Raw genomic sequence first — 22131 nt, forward strand, 5'->3', positions numbered from 1 at the left:
AAGGAGATGTTAGACAGAATGCTAGCCTTAATTATCATTAACTTTCACTGCATGTTTTTGTCCCCTAACATTCTGTCTAACATCTTTTGGGTTGCATAGAATACAGAAAGTTTCATGGGGTTGGAAGAACATGAGGATGGGGAAATTATGATATAATATTAATTAAAGGCTGAACTATCACTTTAAGGATGTTTCTCAGATTTGGATGAATCTGTCAATTAGAAGAGAAGTTTGGAAACCTTTTTTAAAGTAATTATTATGGTGAAAAACATGAAAAATGTCACACAGTCCCAAGTTATATATAGTGTTTAATTATACACTGAAGCAATATCATGCTTTATTCATGCCACTGTCGTTATTTCATAGCTTTTTACGTCCTGCCTGAATTTAGTTCAGTGAAGGTCCAGCATTGTCAGTGTCAAAAGAATTTAGATCATTAGTTCTGTACACTAAGGGTAAATTATACCTTTTCTCTGTGTTTGGAAGCTTGTTTTCCATAAGACAAAGCCGTCCGCATCTGTCTAACGCTGTGCATGCACCAACCTTGCACATGCAGAAATGCTCACAATCGCGATAGGCAGGGCAAATCATTTGCACTTAACGTGGATGTTTACAAGGATTTCTACAGTAGGCACTATGTTGCAGTGCTGATATAAAAATGCAAACTTAGAGACTGAGGTCATAACAGCCCACTGTTACAGGTTCATACTGAAAATGAATGAGGATCACCATGACACAGACAAGCCCACATTGTCACAATCTCTAAAACTTACCACACCGTGTTTTCTTTAGTTGAAGCTGCAATTTTAATCTTGAAATATATCCTTGTCTTGGTGTAAAATTAAGGTATTGTGTGGAGTGAAGAAATGTTTGTTTTGCACGCTTGCTGCTGTCGTGTTGAACTCGACTCAAGTGACAGCGTGCAGCTGTGAAGTTCCGCTGTCGTAAGAGTCCCATTCAAAAATCTCAATAAATTACGCATTTATTAACACTTATTAAATTAAAACCAGTAATGTAATGACAGGAACGCTACCCAATGTAACAAAGTAAAAGTACAAAAATTTCATCAGAAATTTACTTAAGAGTGAAAAGTACCCACCATAAAACATATTCATAAAAGTACATTTTTTCCAAAAAGTTACTCAAGTAAATGTAACAGATTACCTACCCGTTACTACCCGCCTCTGATTAAAAGTAATCGATATGACTTGTGCGCTGTACTCCAAGTCTTCTAAAGCAATATGATCACTTTTTGGGATGAAAAGAATTAAATTTAAGTAGTTATTCACTCTCAAATCAAATAATTGATAAAGCATTAAAAAAACATGGCAGCTACGCCGATAACATTAAATCTCATTGGTTCTTGCACCATGACGTTTGGTCATGATATGCGATGAGAGTCAATGATATCTGATCATAAAGTGATTACGTCTGTTCAGAAGACTTGTAATAAAGTGCCTATTTTGTATTGATTTCTTTGATTATGGTTTTACTGTGTTTTTTGTCCTTTTTCGAGCTTGACAGGCCGGAGTCACTATTCACTGTCATTATTTGACAAGTAAACCCTTTGAAGACTTGTAATTCACCTTTTGTGTTCCATGGAAGAAAGAAAGTCAGATGGGTTTGAAGTGACATTAGGGTTTGTAAATAACAGTGGAGTTTCCATTTTTGGGCCAACTATCTCTTTGAAGCTCACACTAGTTCAACATCTTGCTTTTTGGTGTTCCTCTATCTCAACTGGTAGAGCAAGGCACTAGCAACAACAAGGTCATGAGTTCAAATCCCAGTGAAAGCATGTATTGATATTGATAGCATGTATTTACTTTGAATGCACTGTAAGTTGCATTGGATAAAAGAATCTACCAAAAGCATAAATGCAAATGAAGTGTTGAATAAAAACAGAAGGCTTGTCACGTGTTTTAAATATGACTTCTTTAATCATTGCATCTTGGTGTTGAGCCTTGTCTAAAACAAATTTTTCCTTCCCTATGGCTGCAGGACTGTTTCATCGTGCCATAATCCAGAGCGGATCGGCGTTGTCCAGCTGGGCCGTCAACTACCAGCCGGTGAAGTACACAAGGCTGCTGGCAGAGAAAGTGGGCTGTAATGTGCTGGACACACTAGACATGGTGGATTGTCTGAGAAAGAAGAGTGCTCGAGAATTGGTGGAACAAGACATCCAGCCGGTGAGATACCATGTGGCCTTCGGGCCAGTCATTGACGGTGATGTCATTCCTGATGACCCTGAGATTCTCATGGAGCAGGGCGAGTTTCTCAACTACGACATCATGCTGGGTGTCAACCAAGGCGAGGGTCTGCGCTTTGTGGAGAACGTTGTGGACTCTGAAGATGGGGTCTCGGGCAACGATTTTGACTTCTCAGTCTCAGACTTTGTGGATAGTTTATATGGCTACCCAGAGGGGAAGGATACACTTCGAGAGACCATTAAGTTCATGTACACAGACTGGGCAGATAGAGATAACCCCGAAACACGACGTAAGACTCTGGTGGCACTTTTTACCGATCATCAGTGGGTGGAGCCCTCAGTGGTGACGGCAGATCTTCATGCCCGGTATGGTTCCCCCACTTACTTCTACGCCTTCTACCACCACTGCCAAAGCTTGATGAAGCCCGCCTGGTCAGACGCAGCCCACGGCGATGAGGTGCCCTACGTCTTTGGTATCCCCATGATTGGCCCGACTGACCTTTTCCCCTGCAACTTCTCCAAAAATGATGTCATGCTTAGTGCTGTCGTCATGACCTATTGGACAAACTTTGCCAAGACTGGGTAAGTGCTTACCTTTGCCAATAATATATATGAGACCTGGGCAATTGGAGCATTGTATGGGGTACAATAGCTGTCAACTGAAATGGATTTTTAATTGGCCAGTGCCAAAATTTTTAAAACAGTTTGGGCAATGACCAATTAAATGGATGTGGCATGACTTTTCTTATATTAATAGATGTATTGTAAACAATTTTTAATCAAAATTCATAGAAAATAGAAAATCCACATTATTCATTGACCAGGCTATTCTTGGAAACCTAACATTTGGCTATGTTTATCAGACACTTATAATAATCTTAAAATTTCTCTGATTAATCGCATGGTCGGTATATCGGTATTGGTATATGGGTCATTGACAAATAAGGTTGTCCGAGGTGATAAAAAAATACGAAATCTTTTAAAAATCTAGTTTAAAACACGCATCAAGTTCTGAAAAATTTTAGTTATTAAAATATTGATAATATTTTAAAACAAAATGGTTTCACTGCCTTTTTTATGTTTATCTTTAGAAATAATAATAAAATATTATTACATAAATACTTATTTCAACATTTACTTTTCCAAGAATTTTAGTTTTAATTAGATTTATTTATTTGTTTGTTTTTAATTTAATTAAATGTATTTATTTATTTATTCTCTCTCTAGACAGTTACATCACATACTCCCCAGAAAAAATATTAAAATAACTTTGAACTCAACAATTGAGAACATTTTCATCATAGTTGAGGTGTATTCATGTAATTGTTTTTTAAGTATCTTTGAATAAATTCATAGATCCAGACATCATTGACCCATATATGACCATTAAAATCTCTGGTACAATTTTGGCATTGGCCAATAAAAAGCCAGTATCGTTGGACCGCTGTTATACTTAAGATTACATTCCTGTACTGTAGCTTAACTGGTAGAGCATGGTGCTACAAATTCCAAGGTCATGGGTTTGATTCCCAGGGAACTTGTATGCTGTTAAAATGTATACCTTCAGGCGCTGTACATCGCTTTGAATACAAGCATATGCCAAATGAATAAATGGAAATTTCTGTGTACCACCAGTTAACAATTGAGAGAACATGCATAACACGATACCACTCACTAAGCATGAGCATGGCTGTTTTTGTTTGCCTGCGGTGTTGTCTACGTTACGGAGTATAATGTTTATAGAGCGTGTGCAGAGAGAATTATCAGTGGAACTTATCGCATTTCTACCCCTCAGCAATACTGATCAAAACCCCTCTCTTCAGTTGATCAGTGTGGCCGCAGGTGACCGCATCCCCAACAGCACCTCCTACCTCCATCCACCCCCCTTTCCTGCTCAATTCTGCCCAGGGCACAAAGCATTATAGATCTGTATGAGGACTGCTTGTAATTAGCTCTAACAACACAAATCTAATTTGACAAGCGCTGTTACTGAGAAGAATTGATTGGCCCTGCTGCTGCTGCTTCTCCACTTTTACCAGTCACAATAAAAATGACACTCCCTGACATGTATAAATCATTCCTTAACTGTTAAGTGCACACAAGGGGTAGCCAAAAATTAGATGCACAGAGTGGGAATGCTAATGGATGAGTACTGCAGGCTATTTTTTAAGACTGAATGCTCAAGTCAACATTCTGCAAGCATATTAAAGAACACTTCAGAACAACATCTGTCCAGAAAATGTTAGATTAGCTTGAGGGTAGGAGACATTTTGTGCATTGAACTCTGGTTTTGCCTCATGGGGTAATAACTTGAGGCAGACTTTCTCAGTTAAACTCTGAAAGAACCCATGAAATGGTTTGACGAGTGTACTTTTTTCCTGTATTGAAGTTTTTCTTATTGAAAGGGGAAGCTGGGGTAAAATGTATTTTAAATATCCAGTATTCTTTAGTTTATGTTTTACAGCCCGGCAAAACCGTCAAATGAATAAACTTCCTTTGTAACCAACTGATGGTTGGGAAAGGAAATAAATAACCCACCAACAAACCATGATTTGCTAGTTGGAGGCTGTAAATAGACTATAGACTGTAAATATACTGTAAAATGTTACATTCGAATACCTGCTAAAAGTTTATTTTGCAATACTGGTAACAAAGCTAACAGACATAGACTAAAAATAACTCCCAATTTGGATTTCATGGGTTTTTGAACTTATTTTGATATGAATGCATGAAACCATCCAATATTCGTGGATCTATCCTTTGCAAACACAGTGTCATTTGTCCATAAAATAATCCTCCACAGTGGAACTATGTGACCTCTGCATCCTCTCTGCCATTTTAAAAGCTTCTTCTCAGAAATTCTATTATGTTAACAGTATTTATTACCTGACAAATACTACATCCTCTTGCAGTCACTCATCTAATGGCTTTCCAATTCGACTGACATTATAGAATCAGTTTGACGAACTAGTGATGTGGTTGTGTAGAGTTTTTGATATTACAGGCCCATAGAGTTGCTCTTTTTTGTGGCACTATTGTAAGGACCGGATTATACTTGATACTGCTTAGCAGTCGGCTTGTAAAGAGCAACGGATTAGATGTCAAGATAATAAACATCACAATCTCTCTAATGCACAATCATGACTTTCATCTTAAAGGAGTAGTTAACTCAAAAATCAAAATTCTATCATGTCATTCCAAACCTGTATATTTTTTTTAAAAATATACTGGTCTCCCTTTTCCACGCAATTACAAAAAGTGGGGATTGGAGCTTTCGAGCTTAAAAAAAAGATGCAAAATCACCATAAGAGTATCACTGAAGTAGTCTACATGACTCATGCTATATATTATAAGTCTTCTTAGCCAAGTCATACGATAGATCAGTGGGAGGAACAAGCTGAAATTTAAGTCGTAACAACCTAACTCTACTTGGTGCATTAATGTGAGTTCAAAACAAAAATAGAAATGTCTTATTAGTGAACAAATCATTGAGACTTGTTTTTGAACCATTTCAAACGATTCATTGAAGAGTCACAATAATGATTTGTTCACAAATTGCAACTTCTCTAATGTGTTATCTATATCTATAGTGTCTATTTCTCACACAAAGCTACCATATGGCTTCAAATTACTGGAATATAGAGACAGGTCATGGCTACTTTTATGATACTTTTATTGTGCTTTTTCATCCTTTTTAAAGCTTGAAAGTTCTAGTTCCCATTCATTGTAATTGCATTGCACAGAGTGACCATGTAGTGATTCCTTGACATTTTTCCTTTGTGTTCCACAGAAGAAAGAAAAAAGTATGGGTTTGGAACAACATGAGGGTGTATAAATCAAGACAGAACTTTCCTTTTTAGGTGAACTTTCCCTTTCAGCCAGCAAACTCTCTGGTTTAGTCCTAACACATGCTGTGATGCAGACGCAAATGGTGCACATGAAATGGACTGGTGTATGTGAAATGTGCTCACAGCTTCTCTACGTGATGATCTATATTGCACTTCTTGGTATCTCTCGTTTTGTTAAATTGTACATTTTTACCAGAGTCAGAAACATATAAATATGGAACCTAGAGCTGGATATACATATACATTATGTTGAGCTTGTGCCGCTTAATGTCAACAGCATGCATCATTCCCCACAACAAAATTCTTCTTTCCGCTTCATGGTGCTTACAAGCAGTCGTGTTTTTCTGCTTACAAGTCCCTGCAGTAGGAATAGAGCATAAAAACAACCATTAACTGTGAAATCTAGGTAGAAAGCCATGTTTGACAAAAGACTAGGGTAAGTGAAGTGACAAAGTAACAAATGTTCCCTTAGTGGATGCCAGGCCCACAGATGCAGGCTGATAGAAAAATATACTAAATAGAGAGTCCATAAATATGTGGAGCTTATTTAGGACATTCTAGGTTAGTGTTGCAAACCATTTCTGAGCAATTATACATTTTTAAAATAAAAATATTATATATTATTAAAAATAATAATAATATATTAAATTGTAATGTATATTAAATTATATTGTATATATTTAATATATATATACACTACCGGTCAAAGGTTTTGAAACACTTGACTGAAATGTTTCTCATGATCTTAAAAATCTTTTGATCTGAAGGCGTATGCTTAAATGTTTGAAATGAGTTTTGTAGACAAAAATATAATTGTGCCACCATATTAATTTATTTCATTATAAAACTAAAATTGAACAAAACATTTTTTTATTTTTTATTCATGACTTGGACCAAATAATAAAGAAAAGCAGCCAATAAGTGCCCAACATGGATGGGAACTCCTTCAATACTGTTTAAAAAGCATCCCAGGGTGATACCTCAAGAAGTTGAGAAAATGTCAAGAGTACATGTCTGCAAATTCTAGGCAAAGGGTGACTACTTTGAAGATGCTAAAATATAACACAGTTTTGATTTATTTTGTTTAGTCACAACATAATTCCCATAGTTCCATTTATGTTATTCCATATATATATATATATTGTATATTCAAATATATTTTAATAAAATATGATACATTATTACCATAACAGACATTTAGATGATTTTTGATTGCTTCTTTTAAGATTTGGTAGTAGTAATAATAATAATAATAATAATAAAATCATTTAAAAACTGTGAATGTAATAAAGCGCTTAAATTCAACAGATCATGAAAAACAATATCCACAGTCACACTTTTGGAGTTCATTGCACCACATACATTTAAATTTCATAATACTATTTGACCAAAAAAACATAATAATAATAATAATAATAATAATAACAATAATTATTATTATTATTAATAATAAATTATAAAATATATATTCAACAATGTAAAGTCTGTAGTATACAATAGATTGTGACTCTTTAAAGATAATTAGAAAGGTTTTTTGAACTTTTCTGTTTGAAATTGTATATTTTCTGTTTGTTTTGGGTCTGAAAATTGCATATGTGCCTTTGATAGGTGTCTGTGGTCACTGACAGTACAAAGTATAAATTTTTCATAAAAAATATAAAATGTTATTACGTATGTTTTATGCTTACACATGCTCTCTAATATGCTAGCTAAAATGGCTATGTGGTCTTTGTGAAAAAAATTTTTTTTAAATGTTTTCACAGTGACAGTAACACCACAGAAGCAGACTGATCTCATAGTAAAATCAGAAACAGTAGGATGAATTTTCTTTAGCTAAAATCGGTCTATGCTAACCAGAATTCGAAACACTGCCCCCAGTGGTCAAAGAGGTTAGTGTTGATGGGCTTATAGGCACGTGTGAGCTCAATTTTCCAGGTGAAATGTCTACGGAGGGGCACCAAAAGCGAGTTATGAAGCAACTGTTTTCAGCTGTACAGGCACTAATACAGTGAATAGGAATGCATATTTTATAAACTCTACCCTCCAACCCAAACACCAAACCTGGCTATCAGTCATATAAAAATGTAATATGAAAGGGAAAAATGCAACCTCCGAATCATGCTAGTCCCTGATTATGCAAAAGCAATTACTTCCTGGTTTCATCGCGGGATCCGACCCATGTCTCCTACACTTATGGGTTGCCAACTTTCTACCAGCCAAATACAGGACATTCCAGATTTAAAAATTGTAAATTTTTTCACAGCAGGGCTCCGGCATGATGCTGTGTAACAATTAAAGAGGTCCACCTAGAGCTTGTTTACATAGCAAAATAATTGAAAAAGAGTGCAGACAGATGCAAAAACGTGTTTGGTGTGAACGGCCCCTAATACACTTAAAATGAAAACCGCTTTAATACAACGACCAGGAAGAACCAAATTTCTGTCAGTCTTAACTTTTAATAAACACTATTTTTTGCCAAAAGAACGAAGTTGCAATCAATGGAGAAAGACAATAAGACAAGTCCTAGTACTGTTTTTAGTAACGATGCATTATAATGGATTTTTATGGGAGACAAAACACTTAACATGAAATAGTGTATTTCTCCTTGGATTACAGTGTCGTTCTTTTGGTACTGAATAGTGTTTATCACTAGGGAAATGTGAGATTTTTTTTTATACAAAATCTGTACTGTATTGTATTTAATTAAAGTGCTGCTGTTTTTCTCACCGTCATTTAGCTAAGTGTCACTTCTAGAGCGAGCATATGCAATGCAATGTACAGTAATGTCATGGATTACTGGTGTTTTTGGAATCACAATGGTGAGAAACTATTATCCTGCGCTCGAATGCTATATGTTTGAAAGGTGTGTGCTTCAGTTCCATTTCTCACGGTTTTAAAACATCTTCAGCAGTTTGGGTGTGAGACACTAAAATACGTGACAAACGGCATCCCGTATGGATTTCATACGGAACACAGTTTTGTTCCCTCAAATATGGGACTATTCCGTATTATTTGGGACGTTTGGCAACCCTGCCTACGCTGCTGATGCAACGTGCTTCTGATCGTGCGACAAGGGAAGGTAACCAAAGCCGATGCAAAAATGTCTGATGGGAGATGGCACCTGTCAGTGAGTTGGCATAACGTGTTTGATCCTAGGGTACTGGAACTCTCTGAAACAACATGCCGACTTCCTGTGTGATCATGTTGAGATGAAGTGTCCATGGGTTATTGGTTTAAAAAAATCATTAAGCTCTTAAATACATTGAATAATAAAGGCAAAATGCATAGAACCACCCATTTAGTTCACGGTGTCATGCATTAGCAACCTAATTAATTTTTCAAGTGGGAGCCATTGACCAGTTGTCTTCTGTGACACAAAGGCATCCAAGAACCTTCGAAACACTATAACTGAATTGTTGGCGCATATCGCCTTTGTTCAGGCTACAGACGGGCCTCAAATGCCACTGTCTGCATTTCTATAGAGACTGTAGAGTTAGCACTTGATGGGCAGGGGGAAGTTTCCTCCATTCTTCTTCTGTGTCACTCAGCCTCCAGTCAAACAGCCCATGCTGTGCCGAGCTAGAGACAGTGCTGAGCACAATACTATTGTGCTTTAGCTTTTGTCTGCCCATTTTCTCTCAGTCTCACCTCACAGTTTCCTGTAACAAGAACACAAGCCACTCTAAAAAATGCTGAGCCCTGCTGTGATGAATCCAGAGGTTTCTGTTTGAAACGCTCATGTTTTTTCATGACTTCCAGGAAGATTGGGGCAATTCAACTCTTCCACACTGAGAATAAAACATGATTGATCAATAATCAATTAGCCATGATTAACTAATCAGATTTAGCTGTGAACATGCCAGTTTGACGCAAGCTGCATTTTGCTTTTTGTTGATGTAATCGTATCAATATCCATTCATTTTATTAAAATTCTGTTGCATTTACCTCATCTGAATAGCAAGCAGACACTCATCAACTCACACACTCTGTTCCAAAACCTAGTGAGCTGCCTCAGTAGGCTGAATTTAAAGGCATTATAGGTGTGATTCCAGTGCATTGCATTGAGCTCAGAAGAAAAAATATTTGAAATACATAAAATACTGAAAGGTATCAATAAAAACCGTTTAATATAATTAAAAACTGTCTATTTTACCCAAGAAATGCAATAAATGTCTTCTTTTCCTTAACTGAGTACTATCATGTTGCTAGCTTAGCAACATGCTACTCTGTTGGGATCAATTGTGAGTCAAGTCTTTCGTTCACTTTGCGTAAGGAGCACTATTTGTATGGTGCACGAGTTGCTGCATATGTTGAAAAAACTGCTGAAACCCTGCTTCAACCAGCCTATGCTTATTTGCTAGTTTTATCAGGTTTAAATTGGTCACTTGAGAAGCAGAAGGACATTGGTGACATACAGAGCAGGGGATGCATTGCATACAGCTCATTTACACTACCAAATTCTTATGAATGGGGTGTCTTAATTTATATGGATGTTGCTTAACATGAAGTAGAATAAATAATAAATGACAGACAGTGCAATAACCAAAGAAGGACCTTCAAATTCAAAACACCTGGTGATGAACAATGGAGAGCGTGCTCAAGGTCATGAATCAGACCTGGGGGACCATACAGCAGCTGGCCAAGAACAGATATGAGTGGTGGATTTCTGTTGCTGCCCTTCATGCCAATAGGCATAATGGGCAATATGTAACCTTCGAGTTAATTTATACTTGACCCAGCCCATTAGTGATTTGCACGCGTGGCCTCGCCATCCCCATTTGCGCCTAGACTTAGCACATGCTTGCACAAAAATATCAAAACTTCATGGCCATGCCTATTGACCATCGCATATGACATATCGCATAGCGCTGCACTTAAGGCATATTGCTCTTAAAATAAGGCCCTAAGTCTTGTTTTCAGAGAACACTAACAACATGTTGGGGGTTTATGCTTAAAACTAGAAAAAACTATTTTCCAATGGGGTAAGAAAAATAAACTTGTTTTGCATTTTGAACCTCCCAACCTGACCAACTTTAAAAACCCCTTTAAGACCACGGTTGGAGCTTCAGCAGGAGAGCATTCCAAAATCGGTCACACCTGAGGGTCCATTTCAGTAATGATGCAAGTCTTTGCAGGACAAAAATGGGCGTTTTCAAATCGGGATAGGCACTTTTTAACCGTTTTACATGATTTGCTTACTACACTGAGATTCCCTACTTTCATTGGATAGTTGAGAAACGCCCATCCTGGTTTGTAAACGCCCACTGATTGCCACATTGAGATTCCCTACTTTCACTGGATAGTTGAAAAATGCCCATCGTGGTTTTAAAAACGCCCACAGATTGGGAAACACCTATTATTGTTATCACAGATACCTGTACTTCAAGGATGCTGCCCTAGAAGGCAGCTGCATGCAATAGGTAATGAGCCAGCTTGATAGGTTTTGGAACAGAGCCCAAGTTTCTCCAATCATATCTGTCTAATGATTGTGAAAACAAAAACAGTAATTTCAATGCTGCATGTTAAATGAGCAGTTTTCCCCTACAATTACACCCAGACAGAAATTAAGTCTTTTGAACATCAGCTGACCCTGCCTCTTTCTCTGGCTTTGAGCTAAATTTCTTCTCCTATCCGCTTGCTTTTTATCCGATTATAAAAAGCAATGTTATGGCTCACAGCAAAAAAAAATAAAAAATCATTTATAAATGAAGTAAAAATAATGAATATTTTTGTCTTGTTTTCCAGTAAAAATATCTAAACATTTTTAAAACAAGATACATTTACCTGAGAAGCAAAATACCACAAGTCCAACTGGGAATTAGAAAGGATTGTGTTTGTTTTGTGTAACAGTCTCACGGCCCACTCAATTAAGTCCAGCACTTGATAGAAAATGTGTTGCCAACATGCGGATTTGCATTAGATAAGGTAAGAAGCCACATAGCATGTTGAGGGGCCCTGGACATCCATGATGAAAAGCCCACACTGCATGTAGAATGTTATGTGTTGAAGTACCATCAGTGAAAAACCAAGAGATCTATGCTGGGCAGGAGTCAGGATGCATGTTGACCATCAGTCACCTAACCCAACCCAATCAATATAACTCATTATGAAGAGTGCACAGGGTTCAGTGTCCTTTAACTGCCTCTATCACTTCAAAATCATTGCCTCTTTTTGGCTTAGTGAAGAAAAATCTCACTGACCATGATGTAGAGATGTTCTAATTAATGTCAAGATTATACTATGTACTTTACGGCTCAGCATTTGAGCCTAGTTTCTCTGTTGTAAAAAGAACTAGAGCTTTACAGTTTCTGTAGAAAATATGACTGGTCTTGGTGGAATGGAATTCCAGGGAGTTAATTTGCAGTTGCTAAGGTGTTCTGGGTGGTTACTAGGGCATTGCTAGGTTGTTGCAAAGATATTCTGGGTGGTTGCTTACTGACCCAAGTCAAAAGAGCCCACCTTTAAGTCTCTATGATATTCTGATCTCTAGATATGACTTGGTCCCTCCTTCAGTGTAAGTCTAGGGGATTTTTCAGGCCTTTTTACTGGTCTGCCTGGTTAAAATCCTAAGTCTGATCACTTAGAAAAGTACTAGCACATCTCTCCTCAACAAGCCGTGTGATTTGAGTAATCATTTATGTCCATATCCCAAACGAGACTAGTTACACGGCAAAGTTTAGTACTTAGGAATAGGGGTTTGTTGAAATCCCTAACCCCAAGCATGAATAGTAATAGTAATGCTTTCCTTAGCAAATGCCACTGATTATAAAGAACTGTTCTGTCTCCTCCAATAGACATATTTTGATATGAGAAATCAATGTGGAATTAATCATGGCTGCACTTCTAAACTCTGTAACTTCAAAAGACTTTTAGTCAGCAATTCAATCTTTCTGCTCATACACAGCAAAGATCTTTGATAGAATGCTCTCAATGTCACAATGTTTCATGTTATACATTCCATCCGCTGACCTCGAGAACAGCATTGAAAGATAAAAAAAGTCTAAATGTAACACTGCATCTTTCAAAAGCAAAGCCTACGTGGACCTTGAAATGTGCTGTGAAAAAATACACAGTGCAGTGCGCACTATCTGCTATATTTACAGTGCATCCGGAAAGTATTCACAGCGCTTCACTTTTTCCACATTTTGTTATGTTACAGCCTTATTCCAAAATGGATTAAATTCATTATTTTCCTCAAAATTCTACAAACAATACCCCATAATGACAACGTGAAAGAAGTTTGTTTGAAATCTTTGCAAATATATTAAAAATAAAAAACAAAAAAAATCACATGTACATAAGTATTCACAGCCTTTGCTCAATTCTTTGTTGAAGCACCTTTGACACCAATTACAGCCTCAAGTCTTTTTGAGTATGATGCTACAAGCTTGGCACACATATTTTTGGGCAGTTTCTCCCATTCTTCTTTGCAGGACCTCTCAAGCTCCATCAGGTTGGATGGGGAGTGTCGGTGCACAGCCATTTTCAGATCTCTCCAGAGATGTTCAATCGGGTACAAGTCTGGGTTCTGGCTGGGCCACTTAAGGAAATTCACAGAGTTGTCCCGGAGCCACTCCTTTGTTATCTTGGCTGTGTGCTTAGGGTTGTTGTCCTGTTGGAAGATGAACCTTCGCCCCAGTCTGAGGTCCAGAGCGCTCTGGAGCAGGTTTTCATCAAGGATGTCTCTGTACATTGCTGCATTCATCTTTCCCTCGACCCTGACTAGTCTCCCAGTTCCTGCCGCTGAAAAACATCCCCACAGCATGATGCTGCCACCACCATGCTTCACTGTAGGGATGGTATCGGCCAGGTGATGAGCGGTGCCTGGTTTCCTCCAGACATGATGCTTGCCATTGAGGCCAAAGAGTTCAATCTTTGTTTCTCATGGTCTGAGAGTCCTTCAGGTGCCTTTTGGCAAACTCCAGGCAGCTGTCATGTGCCTTTTACTGAGGAGTGGCTTCCGTCTGGCCACTCTACCATACAGGCCTGATTGGTGGAGTGCTGCAGAGATGGTTGTTCTTCTGGAAGGTTCTCCTCTCTCCACAGAGAAATGCTGGAGCTCTGTCAGAGTGACCATCGGGTTCTTGGTCACCTCCCTGACTAAGGCCCTTCTCCCCCGATTGCTCAGTTTGGCCAGGCGGCCAGCTCTAGGAAGAGTCCTGGTGGTTCCAAACTTCTTCCATTTACGGATGATGGAGGCCACTGTGCTCATAGGGACCTTCAATGCTGCAGAAATTTTTCTGTACCCTTCCCCAGATCTGTGCCTTGATACAGTCCTGTCTCGGAGGTCTACAGACAATTCCTTGGACTTCATGGCTTGGTTTGTGCTCTTGACATGCACTGTTAACTGTGGGACCTTATATATACAGGTGTGTGCCTTTCTAAATCGTGTCCAATCAACTGAATTTACCACAGGTGGACTCCAATCAAGTTGCAGAAACATCTCAAGGATGATCAGTGGAAACAGGATGCACCTGAGCTCAATTTTGAGTGTCATGGCAAAGGCTGTGAATACTTATATACATATGATTTTTTTCGTTTTTCTTTTTAATAAATTTGCAAAGATTTCAAACAAACTTCTTTCACGTTGTCATTATGGGGTATTGTTTGTAGAATTTTGAGGAAAATAATGAATTTAATCCATTTTGGAATAAGGCTGTAACATAACAAAATGTGGAAAAAGTGAAGCACTGTGAATACTTTCCGGATGCACTGTATAAATATAAAACATTAAAATTAAAAGTACATTAAAAGTACATACACTACCTTGAGTTTAAGTCAATTGTGTTCTGGTGAAGATGGAGTTTTCAGTGAAATAAGTGAACTCAATGACACTGAAGTGGAAACAGAGGCTTTTATGGTGCCTCATCGGATTAGGTGTCTCTGTGTCCATGATCGTCCAAGCGCTTCAAATTAGAGTAATTAATAAGCAATGCTGCTCTGACTCTTTTAAACCTTGTCATATTCATTTGATTTATTCTGCTTGAGCCAGTGCTCTGTGACTGCAATTTGAAATAAGATGTTTGTGTGTGTGTGTGTGTGTGTTTGTGCATGCGTGCGTGCATGTAAAAAAGGTTTGTTAGGTGTGTTAGTCTGAAAACTAAACCACTTTCTGGTAAAATGGCATTAAAGCCCAGTACACACACGCAGCAACTTTATCGCTTGATGTCGCTAGTCTCTTTATCGTTTGAAGTCGCCAGTGGGCGTTTCTACTGTTGTCACTCTAACATCATTGGTGGAATTCATGTCTGGCCATATCTTTTGAAAATATGTTCACAGATGAGATGTATTGTCGGTAAAACTAAGAATTATATTCTTGTCCCTAAAATGCACATTCTGCAGGGAAGAGTGTTTAATATGAACTGAAGCAGTGCTCATTGCATTATCATTAATAAAAGATGAACGATCTATCAATGTACGAATCAAACTTACTCAGACTGCCGAGAAATTATTTCCCATGCTTAATTTTTTATAACATCCTTGATGTTGTTGCAAATAAATCATAGAACGTTGATAATGCTTGAAACATCACTCGTAACCAGAAACATCACAACGCTGCTCCATCTAGTCTGCACTCTATGCCATTATTTAAAAGGAGACGGATGACTTGACTTCCACTGAACACTCTCTTCCCATCTATTGGTTGTTGCTGCCAAAAGTTGCTCCTCATTTGCATTAAGTTAAACTTTTCTATCCTTTATCGTGTCGCTCGCCACGCCCACATCTAGTCACCAGAGGTCGCTGTCGCTCGTGTCGCCAGAAGTCGCCAGCTCTCATTGACAATGAATGAGATGAGGTTGCTTTGTCACTGGAAGTTGCTGCATGTGTGTACGGGGCTTAAGAAGTATGTAAGGGTAGATTCCTGGATACAACCTGTTCCAGGGTTTTACAGTATTTTCAATTAAGTATTGTGACAACGCTATATGTGCATTATTGCATGTCACCTTGGTATGAAAACGAATGATATGACAGACTGATCCCACTATGAATTCTGAGTTCTGCTGCAGAAATCGGTTTGTGCTTTCCAAAATTCAAATCACTGCCCCCAGTGGCCAAAGCTGGAAGTGTTGTTGATCATATGGGCATGTGTGATTTCCAGTTTACAGGTGAAATAATCACAAGTTGGCTCCAAAACGAGTTGTAATTTAAGTTGTAAATTATGCAATACAGTCAACAGAAATGCGTATTTTATTAAGTGCACCCCTTAACCCAAACCCCAATCCTAAACTTAACTTTCAGTGGAGTAAAAAATTTAATTTTACACCTAAAAATGCAACCCCAGAATCGCACTCATTATTGTTTATGTGAACGCGATTACTTCCTGGTTCCCATGTGTCTCTGAGGTTGCTCGCGCAATGCACTATAAATAATGCGAAAGGAAATGGTATTCACAATTTAAATTATGTAAAAATGTCTGATAGAGAAGCCATTTGTCAGTAATTCGGCAGCATGGGGTTGATTTCAGGGTTTATGAACTTTCGGAAGCAAGATTACCATTTTTACAAATATCACAAAATTCGCCACCATGATGCTAGAGGTTTTGTGGGTGGTTCCCATGGAGTTGCTATGCTATTGCTAAGGTGTTTTAGCATGTAGTTATCAGATAGTAGGGTGTAGCTACGTTGTTGCTAGGGTATTCTAAGTGGTTTCTAGGTGGACGTTGCTTACTAGACCACAAGTCTTTATGGTATTCTGGTCTATAGATGAGGCTCGGGTCCCTCCTTCGATGTATAGCAATAGGATTTTTTCAACTGTTTTATCGTAAGCAAGGCAAATATTGTAGGTCCAATCACCTAGAAAAGTAATAGCAAACCTCTCCTCAACAAACCACACAATTTGAGATATCATTCATGTTTGTAGCACAGTCAATGCCGGACAAGTTTCTACCAAAGTTTAATACTTATAGTCAGAGGTTTAGTACAAACCCCATCGGATGAAGGTCCATGAAGGTAATTTGTATCCAGTCTTAGTTTGCAACCAATACACATAGTCTATTTCACAGCTGAAGTCAGATTCTTTGATGAAAATTTCCCCTTGGTGTTAGGCAGGTGTTTAGTAAGTCCACCCTAGATTCAGAATCTCGATGGCTGTAGAGTTGTTTCCTCTCAGGACCCGATATCTGAATGAGCAGGACTGATAGAGGCTGAAGTACCGCTTCACTGGGCTAACCCAAGTGGCCTGAACCGTCGAAAAACATCCAATCAGTTTAGTGGCCAGTTTAAGTGGAGAGGCTGACAGAATGCTATCAGCTAATTCACTGCCTCCATTTGATCAAACACACACACACACACACACACACTACCCAAAGTGTGGGTTAGTGGTATGAATGGGACACCAGTTCAGTCTTTGTCAAAGGAGAAAGTATTTAATATTGATTACTGACATTGTGACATTTCCCTAACATGCAAATATATCAAGTTTGTCCCTGGAAAATGTTATTGCTCAGAGGTTACTCTTTCATATCTCAGGAGATGTCAAAGGAGTTCTCAATTGTGGTTAATTTCAGTATCAACTATGTCAGATATTTCTCTGATACTTTCTTAAGACAAATAAAAATAGACAAAATTGAGACAGTTGTTGACATACAGTAAGAATACAGAGCTATACAATTAATTTGGATAGCATAGCTCAGAGAATTCAGTCTTGGAACAATTTGATGAGAAATGTTTGAGTTCAGATTGAAATCTTTTTTGATTTGAAATTGTCTTTTGATTGCAGACTTTGGCAAATTGACAAATCTGAGAACAGTTTGAGCAATGTGTAGATAGCACCACAGTTTTCACACTTTTCTAGGCAATCAACGCAGAAACGGCTTACTTATGGTTTACTCTGCACATTAAAGTTGACGAGCGCAGTTCAATTTGGTATTTTGTTGTATTTCCTACTGAAACAGGAATTGGGGGTGGGACATGTCAAATGACTCATCCCATTTTTAAGCCAGTAGGCTTTAGTTTACAGCCAAACACACATACCCCTTTCCACCATGATGCTCATGTCAGAGCCGCTTAACGGGGAAACTTGAGAAGTCATCTCAATACCGGCCAGCTTTGAAAACCAAACGATGATCTAACTGACAACATGAATCCATAACCAGCCCACAAAAGCACACAGCACATCGTGGTCTTTGCTTACGACAAGGCTGGAGCCTTCGTGCAAGTCCTATGCAGATGAATGAGAAACAAGTGAGTAAAAGATGATAATATGTCCATGTTTTTAATCACAATACACTTAGCATAAAGAATAAGAACACTTACTCGAACTGTACATGCCAAGAAACCTCCGGCTGCACAAAAAAAAAAAAATAATCCATCAAATTTCCTCACATCCAGCTCCCACGTTGGCTCATCCCATTCACAAGTGATCATCCCTATGCCCTATTGCCTTTGAAGACAATTACCCTCCTCTGTGAGAGCTTCAGATGGCTGAAAGATGATAACAGTCAGTCAGAACTCACTTTTAAAGCGATTCTTTTTGAAAATTCTGTTTGGAACGATCCTACAGCATGGATTGTGCTCCCTTCAAAAGTGCCCTGCGAAGGCATGATCAGCGCCAGTCAGCACACAGCCAAGCACGCTGAACTGTTGTTGGGGTAGGGTGCGTTCTCTACAAGGTTTCTCGAACTCTGTGTGACATCATGGATGTTCCTGAGTCTTTTTAGCTGGTAGAGAGAGACTGCAGATTTTAAATGCTTTTATCTTCTGAAAAAGAGTTTTATCAACATTTAGAAGTACACTAGCATATAGATGACCTTAAAGCTAATAGATATGGACTAAAAGCAGCAAAGCTTTAATTTTGATTTCACATGCTTGAACGTGAAATTAAATCTCTTTGGTGTCTAGGAGATCACATTTGTGATTTTTCTTTCCTATGTGTAATGCTGTAAATCAAATAAACCAAATGTGCTACTTTGATTCGAGGGGGTAATTCTAAATTATTCATCTTTACTCAACACTAAAGCAGCATCTTGATCTAAACCCTCACATGTGAAACGCCTACACGAAATATGTCCTTGCTACAGATCAGCAGTCTTATTCTGTAAACACGTATAAAACATCACTGAACTGACCTCAAATCGGCAGTCGGTGGCATTGCAAACCCACTCACCACATTTCACAAAGCACCGACATGCTGTGTGGTGCGAGCCGCTTGATTGACCATTATGAGAATGAGTGGCGATATTGAAATCCCAGCCTTTCGTATTAACCGAGAATGCCCCAGGTACACTGACTGTGGCTCGCATGCCACGCAGGAAGAATTCATATACGCTGCGCCACTGCAGGCTCATTGATGTCCTGTTCACTGGCATGTTGCAGTGAGGCAGATCAGTATGACCTTACCTCTGCCGTCTGCTGCTTTGAAACTTAATTACTGAGATTCAGCTACAAAGTCATCATAGTCTAGCTGCCAATATTTATCAGGATCATTACCAGCCTAATAAAACCAACTGATATTCATCCTATCTCAATTTGGCCTTTCTGCTCGCAGAAGCAAAGACCTGCAATAAATAAATAAAACCCAAGAAAGACATGAAAGCATGCTATTTTCTTGTCCTGTTTTTTCTGCCTTCTAAGATGTGGTTGCTGTTTTGCTCAGGTGGCATAGTGCAGTTGCCTGTAAGAAGGGATCTCTCTTGACTTGACTAGCTGTCGTTTAGTGGTCATTTTCATCAAATTTGTTTCCATTTACTCACCCTCATGTTTTCAACCCTGCAACATCTCTGTGTCCATCCCAAATATCATAGGCTATGTTTGGAATGGAATGTTAGCTTACTGCTTACTGAATACTGTGTAGTGTATATTGCACAATGCTATTTTTAAAAAAGTAGGATGTAAATACTGTATGCTGTATGCAGCAATAAATGTCTCAAACATTAGTATGCTATATTGTTGATTCAGTGCAGCATATACTGTATACTACATACTATTGTAAAAAGTTGTATGTGAAACAGTATGTAGTATGCAACAATAAGTTTCATTCTGTAGAATGCTACATTGTTGTCTCTGTGTAGTGTATACTGCCTACTGTTTTTAAAAACATAGTATGTGAAACAGTATGCAGTATGCAATAATAAAAGTTTCATACAGCAGTATGCTACATTGTTGTCCCTGCACAGTGTATACTGCATACTGCCTACTATTTTTAAAAACATAGTATGTGAAACAGTGTGAAGAATACGACAATAAAATCACCATTCCCCGCTCGTGTCAACCATTGTCACCGCCATCATCGACTGAGGGAATTCATGAAAGAGAGTGGAGAGAGAGAGAGAGAGAGAGAGAGAGAGAGAGAGTCACCCAGTCACACTGAAGCAGTATCAGGTAAAATTAATTAACAAAATATGCCAAATGTCCTGTAAAATAAGGAATCGTCCTGCAATTAAGGGAAAAAATTGCGTGCCATATGAAATCCAAACGCGATGCCGTTTATCCCGTATTTTAGCATCACACACCCAAACTGCTGAGAATGTTTCACAAATCGAGAGAAATGGACCTGAAACACACACACCTTTCGCGTAAGTTGTGTGAGATATCGGATGTTGCTTTACACGGACCCTACATTTGACAGAAACGGCTGGGGGAATGATCATTGACAATCAGTGGACATCTTCTGTTGTGTTTTCACCAGTAAATGCACCTATTCACGACATGCCATTACATTTTATTGCATGTGTCAAGCTCGTTCTGGTAGAGAGAGAGAGAGAGAGAGGTAAGAAAAACTGCATTACTGCAATAATTCAAAATAAAAGTTCAGAAGTACAGGTTTAGTTAAAACACTTAACGTGATTTTCTTACATTTCCCTTATGATAAACACTATTTACTGCCAAAACAACGACACTAATCCAAGGAGAAATACACTATTTTCATGTTAAGCCTTTTCTCTCCCTTTCTCTCTTCTTCCTGGTCATTGTATTAAAGCGTTTTTCATTTTAAGTATAGTAGGGGACGTTCACACTGAACGCGTTATTGCGTCCGTTCCGTGCTGTTTTTCTATGTAAAGCAGTGTCTTGCACAGGAACGCTGTAAATATGGGTCACTCCTACAATTCTGTGACAATTTAAGTCCCCATTACAAGTGTGTGTGGTATTTATATTGTTTAATTTCACCCAATTACAATTTTCATAGGCTTGTTAAAAAGAATAAAGAATTGTATAATGTTGCACATATCCGCAGACTTAAAAGTTAAATTGTAAATAAATCAAATCCTTTTCTGTGTCACACTGTGTTATTCCCTTATGTCCCAAAAACTGCACATCAAACATCTTTGACAAAAATAAATGCTAAATCATTTGATTTCTATTTTTTTCACACATACAGTTAAGAGTTTCGTATTCTCTCACTAACATTTGTGGTAAATGTGTAATTTTAACACTGATAGTGGAGGTTTTTTGTGTGTCCCTTGATTTATTGCCCACCCTGTTATGTCATGATACCATGACCTTTCATTGAAGATATATGTTAAGAAATTACATCACACACACTGGAGGTGGACATCAGCCATTCTGCAAAATTACTTTGGAATTTGAAGTTTATAACTCTATTGTTTTATTTATGTTTTCCTTTAGTTCTCTTATATTAGTCATATGTGGTCAAGCATAAAATGTTTACTAGTGGTCGGCCGATATATTGGCGAGGCCGATAAATTTGACGATGTTCCGACTTTTTTAATTATCGCACCGGCCGATAAATTTTCCCGTTTGGATCATTTGTTTCTTGAGGGCACCGAAAATTGAGACATGCAAGCGACCAGTCATGGTTCATTTTGTTGTTACGTGCCATCAGGGTTGGGGAGTAATGGAATACATGTAACAGGATTACGTATTTAAAATACAAAATATAAGTAACTGTATTCCACTACAGTTACAATTTAAATCATTGGTAATTAGAATACAGTTACATTCAAAAAGTATTTTGATTACTGAAGAGATTACTTTGCATTTTACTGTCATTTGTTTCATTTAATATTTAGTCCGTTCAGATGGAAAACATTTATTTTCACATCATTCTTATGATATGTTACATTCATACGAGCAGACAGAGAAGTAAGTTTGAAGTTTGAAGTTTGGAGCAGAAGAAATA

General features: G+C 38.0%; 1 protein-coding gene across 3 annotated transcripts in view; it reads left to right on the forward strand.

Annotated features, from left to right (window-relative positions):
* Positions 1–22131, forward strand: part of nlgn3a (neuroligin 3a) — a 245070-nt gene that overhangs the window by 218006 nt on the left and 4933 nt on the right. For all 3 annotated transcript variants that reach the window (XM_051649434.1, XM_051649435.1, XM_051649436.1), the window contains one exon: positions 1999–2788. In XM_051649434.1, coding sequence (XP_051505394.1) covers positions 1999–2788 — 790 coding nt within the window. The remainder of the gene's footprint in view (positions 1–1998; positions 2789–22131) is intronic.

Source organism: Myxocyprinus asiaticus, chromosome 22 (assembly GCF_019703515.2).
Source record: "Myxocyprinus asiaticus isolate MX2 ecotype Aquarium Trade chromosome 22, UBuf_Myxa_2, whole genome shotgun sequence".
Lineage (NCBI taxonomy): Eukaryota > Metazoa > Chordata > Actinopteri > Cypriniformes > Catostomidae > Myxocyprinus > Myxocyprinus asiaticus.